General features: G+C 42.8%; 1 protein-coding gene across 1 annotated transcript; it reads right to left on the reverse strand.

Moving 5' to 3' along the window:
* Window positions 1-7,459: 7,459 nt before the first annotated feature.
* Window positions 7,460-9,025, reverse strand: AMIGO2 (adhesion molecule with Ig like domain 2; the record flags this gene model as incomplete). Its single annotated transcript, XM_079715553.1, has 1 exon — window positions 7,460-9,025. The coding sequence occupies one exon, from the start codon at window positions 9,023-9,025 to the stop codon at window positions 7,460-7,462; it is 1,566 nt and encodes a 521-aa protein (XP_079571679.1).
* Window positions 9,026-12,936: the final 3,911 nt, after the last annotated feature.

The following is a 12,936-nucleotide window of genomic DNA, read 5'->3' on the forward strand; positions in this document are numbered from 1 at the left end:
GACAAAACCGGATTCAAATCCTGACTCTTTTACTCTATGTTCTTTAGACAAATCATTTTTAAGCTTCAATTCTCCCACTGTGAAATGGACGTAAAAATACCTTCCTCATAGGTATGGGACAAAATATGTAAAGCCCTTATCGTGGAGCTTACAGATAAAAATGTTATTATTTTTTCTGTGTTTATAATTTTAGTGGAGTATAGTTGATTTAAAATGTTGTGTTAGTTTCTGCTGTACAGCAAAGTGAATCAGTTATACATATACAAATATCTACTCTTTTTTAGATTCTTTTCCCATATAGGTCATTACAGAGTATTGAGAAGAGTTCCCTTTGTCATTGTTATTATTCTCATTCCTCGGGACATGGCTAGGACATTCAGAAGTCTTCATTCTAACTGTGATGGACGTGAAGTTTGGGGCTGTGAGTGTAGATAAAGGACCAGTGTGAAATATTAAGGTCTCTTTCTCCTCTAGATTTGATCATAAATGATAATAAATGAGCAGTCAAATTTTAAATAGAGGGGCTTCCCTGGTGGCGCAGTGGTTGAGAGTCTGCCTGCCGATGCAGGGGACACATGTTCGAGCCCCGGTCCGGGAAGATCCCACATGCCGCGTAGCGGCTGGGCCCGTGAGCCATGGCCGCTGAGCCTGCGCGTCCGGAGCCTGTGCTCCGCGGCGGGAGGGGCCACGGTGGTGAGAGGCCAGCGTACCGCAAAAAAAAAAAATAAATAAAATAATAATAATAATAATAATTTTAAATAGAGTCCCTGACATTCATTTTAGAGCACTATTAACTAAGTTTGCACCACCTCCTTACAATATTGTCTTTCTGAGGTAAGGATCCCAGCTAATGTAACATTCAGAGCATCCATGGGTTGGCTATTTAGTGTTCAAGCCTGTGTCACATTAGCCCAACAGGGTAAAGCAAGGTCTCTGCTAATTATCTGCCTTTTCTCATCTCTTATTTGCCAGGTTAGTCACTAGTAGACAAATCAACTCTTACTCTTGGTTTCAGTATTTTTTGTTTCACCTCTCAGTTGTACTGTAATCTCCTTTAAGGGGAAAGAATAGTTATTATACATCATTTACGGCCTCCACACTATGTAGAAATGCTTAATAATCTTCTGGTTACCACTGGCCACTCACCACCAAGGGTTTGACCCTTGATCTTATGATACTCAACTCCATGACGCCAAGATCCTAGTGCATAGTTGTTAGTGTAACTGACACCATCTTGGACCCTTACAATTTCTCCTGTCCTTCCGCTGACCCTACCCAGGACTGTACTGTGCAGTAAATCACTTCTCTGTCGTCAAGGGCTTTGTAGTTAAAAGATATTGTTTAATAATCATTAGGACCAGGTAGCCTCTATGCTCTGTTAGTCCCCAAACAATGATGGAAAACTTCACTGATGTATTCCTGGCGCCCAGGAGACTAGTTACCCATTCATGAATCTTGACTTAGGAATGCATGTCCTGTTTCCAAGCACCTACCCCCTTACCCTAGGTTAACTACAAAATTGCCTCAATGGCCCCTCAGTGGTACGGAGTATGGAGTATGGCTGCAAATGCTTCTGGATGGTTATCCGCCGGATCCCAATCCCACCCTGTAAGTTACCCTATAATTGACTTATCCATTGATTATACGCAGCTGCCTGCCTCATTTTAGTCTCAAGGTGCCTTCTCAGTTCGTGGGCACTTTTCGTTCCCTCCGTCCTATAGACAATTAATATATACACATACTCTGAGTATGATGTTTGATACTCTGCTGATATATTACCTAATAGAGAAGTTTAATCAGGTAAGCTGATGATGCTACCTTATGCAATAATTTTATTATTTTGAGAAATCTAATTTGAAAATTAGCTGAAAAAATCCCCCACTGGGTCTGAATTGCCTCCTCCATTCTTCTAGGCATTTAAAGCAAAATTTCAGATGCCCCCTCCAATAGGATTATTTTTTCCTGTAAATTGGGGTCATTTTTAATTTTAAAAAATTGAACTCAATCACTTATTCATTTAAAAATCTTAAATATGTCACTTATAATGATAAAGCAGATATTCGCTTTGCATATTAAGCAGTTTCATGTGTGAAGGGCAACCAGACTGAAAAGAGCCAGCAGACTAAGGAGGCTTTGTCTATTAAACCAAATCTTCTTAGGTAGATTTCTAATTTTGCTACCTGTGACTCATTGTGTTTTAAGGGAAAAAATAATAACAATTTCCATCTTTATTATGTTTGAACGACTTATGATCCCCCAACCCTTCATTCCTCTTCTCCCAGATTGGCTGTGAGCACTAATTACATTTATGAGTTTACTTATGGCCCGTGCTTTACATAGTTATTCTGTTGGTAGAACATCCCTAAGGGTTCTGTGCAGAGATATTTTTTAAATGATTCTCATGATAAAAATGACTTATTAGCTGAGTCACCTGGGAAAATTATTTATCCTTTTTAAGCCTCTTTTTCCTATCTGTAACAGTGAGGGGGGGTTAATATTTCCCGTTTCAGGGCTTCTGTAATGAGGAATAAACCCCGATTCTCACACTTAATAAATTAAAGCCAGTATAAATTCCATATATATGTATATATGTATGTATATATGATATATACACACATACATATATATATCTATATAGATATATATAGATATCTATATATCTATATATCTATATCTATATCTATATATATATATATATCACCTCTTATAATTTATAAAAGGATCTGTGTTTCCATACTCTGTTTACTCTGATCCTCACTGTAAAAGGATTCCCCTTCTGGAATCTATTCACAAATAACAATCGTCCTGTAAGCAGTCCTCTCAATTAGTCAAGAGATTATTATAAGAGTTTTTGTTTCTACATTTTATATGTTACTAACAAATAATACTTGCAAGAGCGAACTACCATCATCTTTCCACACTAACTTTCATATTATAAAAAATAAAAAATATGGATTTGGGGCTGGCTCTTGGGCAAAGAGGGATGAGAAAACCGTGAAAAGAATTTCACTGCTCTCTTTTAAAAATATTATTCTAAAATATTGAAAAAACAAAGAAGTTTGTTCTCTGTAGCTGAAATCTGCACTCATATCTTTGGAATATGCCTTCACTTTACTATGATCTAATCAAATTTGAAAGCCCCAAAGCTTTCAAAGCTTTCTGCTGTTGCTGCTTTCAAGCCAAAAAATAGTTTTAAAAAATGAAAGAATCAGAGATGTAGTCATCTCAAAGTAATTATTCTGTATTTCATAATTTAGAAAAATAGAAATATAAATTATAGCCAATAATTTACTCTAGAGTTTATTTAGTATCAGAGAATCACTCTTTCATTTTCCCAACATATTAGAATTTTTTTAAGTGAGAGCTAAAATTCTTTTTATTAATAAATCCATTAGCAAGTAATAATAATGTATTTTGACAGAGCCCCAAACACAAAATTTGCTACAGCCCCACTTTTTTTGGCTGTGTTTCAACAAAATAAGCAGAAGCATAATTATTTGGAAATTTCAAAAAAATATATGATATTCAGGCCTTACCTCAGGTGGCCTGAACCAGAACCTCTGGTTGGGGAATGTATAGAGGGTACCTGCTGGAAACGCTTGTTTATCTAACTTTCCTCTGTGATCCCACGGAGAAGCCTGGGTTTAGACCTATTGTTAGACCACTTGGTAAACCAGATGACACTAAAAGGTCATCAAGCAGCAGTCATGGCAAAGAAAAGCCAGCAATACTGCAGGGTGTTTAGGCTATATCCTCTTTAAACAGGGCTTAGCAGGATGATCCAAATCAGACGTCTTTTTAGAATCCGGACTGTGTGTCTTCTTGTCCCTCTTATGTTTCCACCCCCGTAAGTTTCACCTATGTCCCTTCTGATTAACATTTCAGAAAAATGTTTATTTAGAAAAATGAAAAAACAACATGTTTTCTGGGCAAATAATTCAAGCAATCAGAGCTAAAAATTTTTTTTTAATATTTAAATCTCTCTAGGCCAAACGGTGAGGATTCATGAAGAAGTTAACTATAAATTAATGTTTTAGGCCATTAGTTCAGATTATAAGTCTTCAAAGTGTATTTTAAAAATGTAACTCATGATTAACTAGACAGTGTGTTATCATGAACCTAATATCTTCTAGTTATAGTGAAAAAATATTGTTAAGCCCAGGAAAATTTCACATCAATGATCTTTGCTTGATTTTTCCCATGAGTATCCACCTCTCTCACAACTGTGTAATAAAAAATACTAAGTACCTTAAAAGAATAACCCAGTTACATAAATCCAGATTATTACTTAGAAGGAAAATTATATAAAAGTTTTGAGTAGAACAAATTTATAAAGTACAAATTAGTTCTATTCCTATATTTAAAATACATGTGATCAGGCAACTACCAAAAAAAAAAACCAGATACACGTAAGAACCTAAAATTCCACATCGTAACAGTCAGTTCTATGCTTTACATCACCGCGCCTTCCTATTCCTGTCCAAAACAAAGCTTTGCTTTGCAGCATTCAGGATTTTTGTTTGTTTTCTTTTTTATTATTTTTATTTTTATTGAAATATAGTTGATTTACAATGTTGTGTTAGTTTCACACGTACAGCAAAGTGATTCCGTTTTTATATATATATGTTTTGTTTTGGTTGTAAGTATGTTAGTTTTGATCTCAGCTCAGCCCATCCTTTAACCAAGCATCTGGATTAGGACCAGCCAAGATCAGGCTCTCCAAACTCCCCACTCTAGCACTGTCCATGTCCCCTTGCCAAAGGCAGCATGCATTTCCTAGAAGCAAGGGTTTGAGGGCTGAAGGACCCTAGAGAAAAGGTTGAATTCAGAGATCCTCTGCAAACTCCCTGCCAGCCAGGCTCTTTCACACTCAGCATTGGGGTCATCACGGCCCCTGGAGGCAGCCCCTCCCCTTGCTGGAGAGTGTCAGTGGTTCGAAAGAGTTTTCCCTTGTGTCCAGACTCCCTCGTGACCTTGAACAAATCACAGCATCTCTGAGTCTGAGATTCTCCAAATATGAACGATGAAAGGAGTGATGATTTCAAAGGTCACACAGATCACAGAATTCTTCCTAATTACTTAAGTGGCAGGAACTGGAATAAAATGTTTTCCTATAGGGACTTCCCTGGTGGTGCAGTGGTGAAGACCCCAGGCTCCCAATGCATGGGGCACGGGTTTGATCCCTGGTCAGGGAACTAATAAGATCTCGCAAACCGCACAGCGTGGCAAAAAAAAAAAAAAAAAATTAAATAAAAAAAAAAAGTTTTCCTGTAATATCTGTGGGACTGAGGATCTTATCTAACCGGTGAGGTCTGTGTTTAAAAGGCAGAGGCAGGGACTTCCCTGGCGGTCCAGTGGTTAAGATTTCGCCTTCCAATACAAGGGGTGCGGGTTCGATCCTTGGTCAGGGAGCTAAGATCCCACATGCCTCGGGGCCAAAAACCAAAACATAAAACAGAAGCAGTATTGTAACAAATTCAATAAAGACTTTAAAAATGGTCCACCTCAAAAAGAAAAAAAAATAATAACACCGGGCAATAAAGAATTGTCAACGTGACTGAGCAGTGGCTAACATCCTATTCCCTCCGCACACATCACCCACTCCTTAACCCCCAGCTGACCAGCGTCTGCCACTGGGAGCCTGGCTTGGCACTTACCAAGCTGTCACCAAGTACCCAGTTCCCCCAAAACCTCCATTGCCAAAGTCAGTCTTCCCTCCTCATCTGGTTCTCCAGTTCTCCAAATATTTGTTACTGTTGCCTACTTCCATCTTTTAAAAATTCTCTTCTCTTGGCCCCAGGGACAACACATCCCTGATTCATTCTCCTTTGCCATTTTCTGACCTCTCTTTTGTCTCATTCTTTGGCTCCTTCTCTGTCCCCATCGTTAAAAATAACCACTTTCTGACCCTCTTATCTTCGCCAGGAAGAATCCCAAAACTGAGCTCTCCTCGAAACCCTGTCACTGACTCACTGTGTGGCCTCAGACAACCCACAACCCTCTCTGGGTTTCATTTATCCCTGAGAAAGGAAAGGAGCTGGACTTGATGATCCAAAATCATAGTTCCTCGGAGCTAGGCAGTGCTATGCTAGTCTGTCCTAATCCCATTCCTGTCCTCCATCAGCATACGGTACATTTTCAGAAAGCCAGTCCAAGGCTGTAATGGAGCTAAGACCACCAGGAAGTCATCAATTCCAGGGTAGAAGAAACCTTAGACATCACCTAGTCTGAAATCTTCATTTCATAGCTGAGGAAACCTAGGTCAAGAGTGGGTACTCGATTACCTCACAGCAGGGATGGGAATGAGAAGGAGGTCTCCGGGGCTCTCACATGTTCCAAAATCAGAGCTTAAATATCTTCCAAACCTGGTTGAAATGTATAATGGTATCAGAGTAAAATGTGATATAGAAGGTATAAACTGGGTAGGACACTTTAGAGCCTTTTTCCCTCTTAAAAAAAAATAAACTCTGTACTGTAACTCTAAGAAATTTGGAGAGGTATTTGCTATAGAGGGTTAACACAAAAGTAGCAAAATCAGATCACATAAAACATCTTAGATGTATATTTTTAAATAAGCAAATAAAACAGAACATCAAGTCGCAGAACACATATATTTACAATAATTCAAATGTCCAAAGCACAATACAGTGGTATCTCTTTAACAGTTCATATAATTTAAGACATACATTCACACAAGCATATGAACAAATACTAGTCTCCTAGACCAAAGGTTGAAGAAGTTACTCAGACGTTTTGGCACTGACACCTACATATTTATGGCAACAAATAATGATGGCTTTAAATTTTCAGTAAGATCTTTTGCACAAAGATAGGAAATGTACAGAATGGGAAGAAGACAGTCAAACAAATGTACCTTTACAGTACTATTTATCTAATACCATATGGGATGCGGCACTGCTCAGTAAATTTGATCAGGATAGTCTGTTTACTCTGGTCTACAATGATGACATGAACCGAATTATTCCCAAATCTAACTTTACTTTGTGCTTTATAAATAATTGCTGCTTGGTTCTTCCTTCTACATCTTTTAAAAATGAACACAACACTTTTCTTTAACATAACTCAACTTTGGTCCCAATAAGTTAGTAAAATCTCTTTTTTAAGAATACTAATACTTGGAACTTATTTTTTCTTTCAAGAATCCTGAGTGAAAGGACAGTGTCAGTTATATCACCTCCAGGCCAGCTTTGAAATTATCAGTGGTGCTAAAGACTAAGATATTATCTAGAACTTAAACTGAAAAACCACCCCATCTTTCTCTGGCACGAACCTAAGTGCTTTAGCACATTTCCTATTAACCAGGGAAAGAGACCCTTTGGTTGTTTTTCAGAAAAACAAAACCACCCCATTTTTGTCCTGCTGTTTATTTCTGCAGACCACACACAAAGCTGAATATGAAGAGATTCAATCACTACATCATAAAAATACAGGCACAAAATTAAGTGGACGCCACAAAGGGTGTGTCTGAAAACACTGAATTGACTGAATCTGAGTCAGATTTCACCCTCGTGGACTTTAAGATGCCCTCAGCTATGACCGTTTCACTGGGAAAGAGCCTGACTTTCCCATTCTGCCCTGTTGCAGTATCCTTCAGGGGTTCCAAAAACACCACTCTTTTCCCGGCCCCTGCCTTCCGTTCATCGGCGGGGGCATCGCTTTCAGGGCCAGGAGTGAGAATAGATGCATGGGCATTGCTTTGGTTTAGCATATTTCTTCGTCTCTTGGGTTTACATTTGCAGGGACACGGTGTCAGATAGAGGTACAGAAGTACCAAAACAATGCTGGCCACACAGGCTGCAAGAGTGGTAAAAGCTGTGTTAAATGCCTCGTGAGCATGGGATCTGTTTACGGTGAAATTGCTCACGTTTATTGTGATATCCACAGTTTCATTTAACAGACGTTGCCGATTCATTGCAACACAGGAATACACTCCAGCATCCTCAAAACGAGGACTTTCTATAACCAGACTTCCATTGGGAAATATGTGAAAGTTTTCTATCTCTTTATCGGGCTCCAGCACTCTGTTATCTGGACCGACCCACATGAAATCGGTATTCACGTTACCAGTCTTGCTATCACAGTGGACAATGAGCCTTTCCCCCACTTGAGCCTCATGAATAAAGCCAAGGGCACGGAAGGAACCATTGATGATACTGTCAGAGCAGTTCATAAAGCTATCCTGGAGCAGAAGCACCTGATGGAAGTGCCTAGCGTCAGACCACAAGCGACAGGTATAATCATTCTTAAAATCCATCACTGAGCTGAAGTGCCTACGATACCAAAAGATCAGCAACGAGTAAAGGGAACAGTCACAGACAAATGGGTTTCCATGAAGGTAGATGCCTCTCAGCTGCTTTCCTGGCACTAAATTTATATGATGCATCGGCAGGGAGGGGATCCGGTTATAAGAGACATCTAGAAACATCAGTTCTGCCAGCTTGAACCTTCCAACGTACAAATCCATGGGAAACTGCGTGAGAAAGTTTCCACTTAAGTAGAGTTTTTGCAGTTGGGAGAGCCCTCCAAACGCTGAAGGGTCGAGATAGGAAATGTGATTGTTGTAAAGCAGGAGCACTTCCAGAACCTTCAACTCCTGGAACACTGCACTTTTCACAGTCTTCAGCTTGTTGGATGATAAATCAAGACACTGCAGATTTGGAGTGGTGGCAAAACTGTCCATAGAAATGCTCGTGATGTTGTTATGCCGAATAATGAGGGTGTTCAGCTTGACAAACGATACCGGAATCCACTCAGAATCCAGAAGCCCAATTCTGTTATAACTCAGATCCAGTCTCTTGATCAGTCTGAAAAGGTTCCCAGGCACCTTGGACAGGTTTTTGTTGGTGCAGCTGACGATGTCAGTGGCACAGATGCAAGCGGTGGGGCACACCCCGGAGGCCCCACGGCTCGCAGTCACCGTGATCACCAACAAACACAGCAGTTCCCTGCAGCCCGGTCTGACAACTCCAGGCAGGGTGGGCAGTGCGTGTAAACGTAAAGACATTATGGTCGCCTCTAAGGCTCTTCCAGGCGCCTTTTCCACCAGCTCAGCCTGCCACCAGTGAACCTGGTAAACAATCAATATTTAAAGAGGGGTAAAAAAGCAAAGTTAACTAGCACTAGTTAGCCCTTAAGAGTAATATCTGGCTTTCTTTCCAATAACTTTTGAAATGGAGGTTTTTTTATTTTCACACTGGGGAGCCTATGTGTCTTTTTTACTGTTGGATGCAATTTTTCCTGGGTTACTACTGCTTACAGACATTTACAGTCCCATTCTATCAACACAACCGTCTCAATATCAGAAACTCAATTGTTTTTTAAGGTGCATCCTGCGTTGTTTTTTTTAACTCTCTCCAAGAGTCACAAAAATATACAAACGCATCGTATAAACAATTACACGGAAATACTTAGCAAGCCACCCGTCCAGAAAGCAACTCACGGAGCTGGGAAGCCTCACAGGTTCCGGGGAAAGGCCGCCGACGGTGGTGTCTTCTGCAGGTCTGTGCGTCTGTCTGTCACTCCGGCATCTTACGAGTTCCTTTCCCTTTAGCTCCCGGCGGGCGGCAGCCTCTCGCTGGCTCGCAACTTTGGGGAGTTTCAGGCAGCCGCAGCGGCGGCAGCAACCCCGGGCGCAGGAAACGTCTCGGCCGGCTGCGGTTGCTTCTCCCCGGCTCTCTTCATTGCTCTGCTGAAGGTACCGCCTGGGCGCTCTGGCCGTCGCGTGCCCGCGCGCGGGGCGCCTTGCTCCCGGAGCCTGGTCCGAGGGGCGGAGGCGCGGGGAGCGGGTCGGACCCGGCCCCGCCTCTCCGCGCACGGGAGGCTGCAGGGGCCGGGTTCCCGGGCGGCGCCGGCCGGGTTTTATCCCCGCGCGCCCGGGGTCGGGTGCGGGCGGGGAGACCGGTCCCGCCCCAGCACGTCCTCCCTCCAGCGGGAACCAGCTCCCGGGCTGCGGGCCGGGGGCGCGCGGCGCGGGGAGGGGGCGGCGGCACAGCCAATCGGGGCAGCGGCCGGCGCCCCCTTCGCTCCCACCCGGCAGCCCCGCTGCCGCCTCCACCACCCTCCCCCCACTCCCGGGTCCCGGGAGAGCGGCCGCGCGGGCGGGGCGGGGGTCGACACCTGAGGCCGGGGCCGGCGTCCCCCTGGGTGAGGACGCGATCGCGCACTCCTGTCAGTCGCGTCCGCGAGCACAGCCGGGGTCAGCAGGGTGATAGGGTTGGGAGAGGTTAAGGGACACGCCCAGCCCCGGAGGGAGAGGTCGCACCCTTCAAGACCCACTTCGTCGCGGCAGCGCAGGTCGCCTCCCTCTCCCACCCAGTCCGCTGTGCTCCCCGACCACTTTACGGCTTGCTTTGGGCGAAGGCCAAGGGGGCTTGCAAAGCGCTAAGTGCAGTAGGTCTTAAAGGTTTACAAAACAAACACAGAAGCTGCCTTCCGTCTCCGCCGTCATTTGGTGGGGGTGGGGGGGCGCAGAGAAATGGGGCACGTTCCCTCCGGTGCAACAGGATCTCTTCTAGGGGAAAGGAACCGGGAAAGCGCAGCGGGGACTCCACACCTCCCTGGGAAAGTTCTATCCCTTTCCTAAATCAGGAGGAAGCATCAGGGATGGTTCCCCCGTTCGCGAAGGAGAAGCTCAGGAAAGAAAGGTTGGAGCCGACCTTCCGCCTGGAAGTCAAAGATAAGAGTATTCAGCTTAAAAGAAAAAGGAAAAAAAAAATCCCAGGGCCAGACTTTTTTTTTTTTTTTTCCAAAATGTGTTCGCGCCGGACAAGGACTGATCCCAGACAGAAGGGGTGTCTTGCGCGGAGGTTCTTCATCCCTTCGCGAGAGGCAGGCTAGGAAAGTTGTAAGCAGGGTGGACAAGGCCAGGTGACAAGACCAGGCAAAATGAGGTGGGGGAAGGGGAGTGGAGCTGATGAGCTTTTCGATTAAAACTCCATTGTTGGTTGATTCCGAGATCAGTTTTAACGATGGGATTTGACTGAGCCGACTGACCCATTTAGCCGTTATATCCGGATTAACAAGAAATAAATTACTGCGCTGACGAGATATTAACCAAAGCAGAAGAGAGGGGGACATTGAAAAAAGGACCAAATTGAGAACAACAGTTGGGGGCAGGGCACATAACTTGTAATATTACTTTAAAAATAGAAGCGATGACGTAGACAATCAACTGCCCCCCCACACACGCACATCCACTTGCGGTACCGTGAATTTAGTGAGAGTTGTTCTCTACATTGTCCATGAATGGATTCATGTGGTAGCACAGATCTGCTAGGCCAGCGCCAAATTTAAATAGAATTGTGTGCATCATTAATTTAGTTAGGCTTTTTGTGGGCTGAATCTGAAATAGCACTGGTAAATTAAGATTTTTCAGGTGAGAGCAGCTTGATTCAGATTAGTTTCAGTTTTATGAAAAGTTGAAGTTTATCATAAGACTACAGCCTGAAATGCTTCAGGAACGCATTCCTTACTTCGAGCTCCCAGGGGAGAGGAAGAGGTTGAGATTTTCTAAACTTTAGGCCACACTTCCTTGGGTTCTCAAAAAAACTTGGTCTCCAGGCCTTCATTTTTACAGTTAGAATGATTAACACAGAGATATAGGTTAAAATTACTCAGAGGTATACTTTTTAAATGACTAATAAATGACCAGGTGTTCGCAGTATTTTACTAAGTAACTAACATCCTATTCAAAGGAAAACATGAAAGTGGGAGAAAGACCTATATTTAAAAGGAAAATAGTCTAAAAAGAAAAGTGACTTCAGGGGCTTCCCTGGTGGTGCAATGGTTAAGAATCCGCCTGCCAATGCAGCGGTCACGAGTTTGAGCCCTGGTCTGGGAAGATCCCACATGCGGCGGAGCAACTAAGCCTGTGCGCCACAACAACTGAAGCCCGCGCACCTAGAGCGCGTGTTCCGCAACAAGAAAAGTCACTGGAATGAGAAGCCCATGCACCGCAACAGAGAGTAGCCCCCGCTCGCCACAACTAAAAGAAAGCCCTCGCACAGCATTGAGGACCCAACACAGCCAAAAATAAAATGAATTAATTAATTATTTTTAAAAAGTGACTTTCACAAAAGGAAACAGAATGGTAATGTTATTAGGGCTGAAGGCACATCTTAGAAATATTATGCAAAGATTACACAGCCTAAATAAACTACATGCACTCAGATCCACAGGCAAGTTTATTTATCTATTTAGAGCGCTGATTTTTGGGATTCTGCACATTTGCCAAGGGGAAAAGACTTTTGAAAGGGATGGGTTTACTTGGCTTGGTGAAGAGAAAGCTAAGAGTTGACTGTAATAATGGTATAAGGTGACACCTTACTTTGTGGAGGATAACTTTATATATTTCTGGCATCCCTTCCCCTTCTTCTACCAGATCCACTCTTCCCACTCGAAGGTATATTCCACAAGGGTGAAATGTTATGTCTTGGACACTGCTCTTTTCTTAGCTTCTGGAACCCTGCTTGACACTTGATTGTCATTGAACGAATTTTTGATGAATCAACTGCTGAATGGAGAACCTACTCTAGGCTTACCTGACCTGAATCTACTCATTGCCTTCCTGCTCTTTATACTTCAAAAAGCTTTTCTGAAAAACAGAAGAGAGGAAAAGACGAGCCCTGTGAACATTATTTAAGTCCTGGATCCCGCAGTGCCTGAAGGCCACTGCACAATTTTACTTCCTTTCTAATTACATTCTCCACCCCGCATCCTTTTTCTTTTTCTTCTTCTTCTCCCCCCCTCCTCCTCCTCCTTTGCTTAAGTTATTTTGAGTTGTGTTGATGTCACTTGTGACTGAAAGAGTCCTAATATATATAATGATGGTAATAATAAATAAGTATGTATTGGGCTATTATGTGCCAGACCTGAGCTCTGTGTTTTACATGCATTATTTTGTTTACGGCTCACCGA

This window comes from Hyperoodon ampullatus, assembly GCF_949752795.1.
Source record: "Hyperoodon ampullatus genome assembly, chromosome: 11".
NCBI classification, from domain to species: domain Eukaryota; kingdom Metazoa; phylum Chordata; class Mammalia; order Artiodactyla; family Ziphiidae; genus Hyperoodon; species Hyperoodon ampullatus.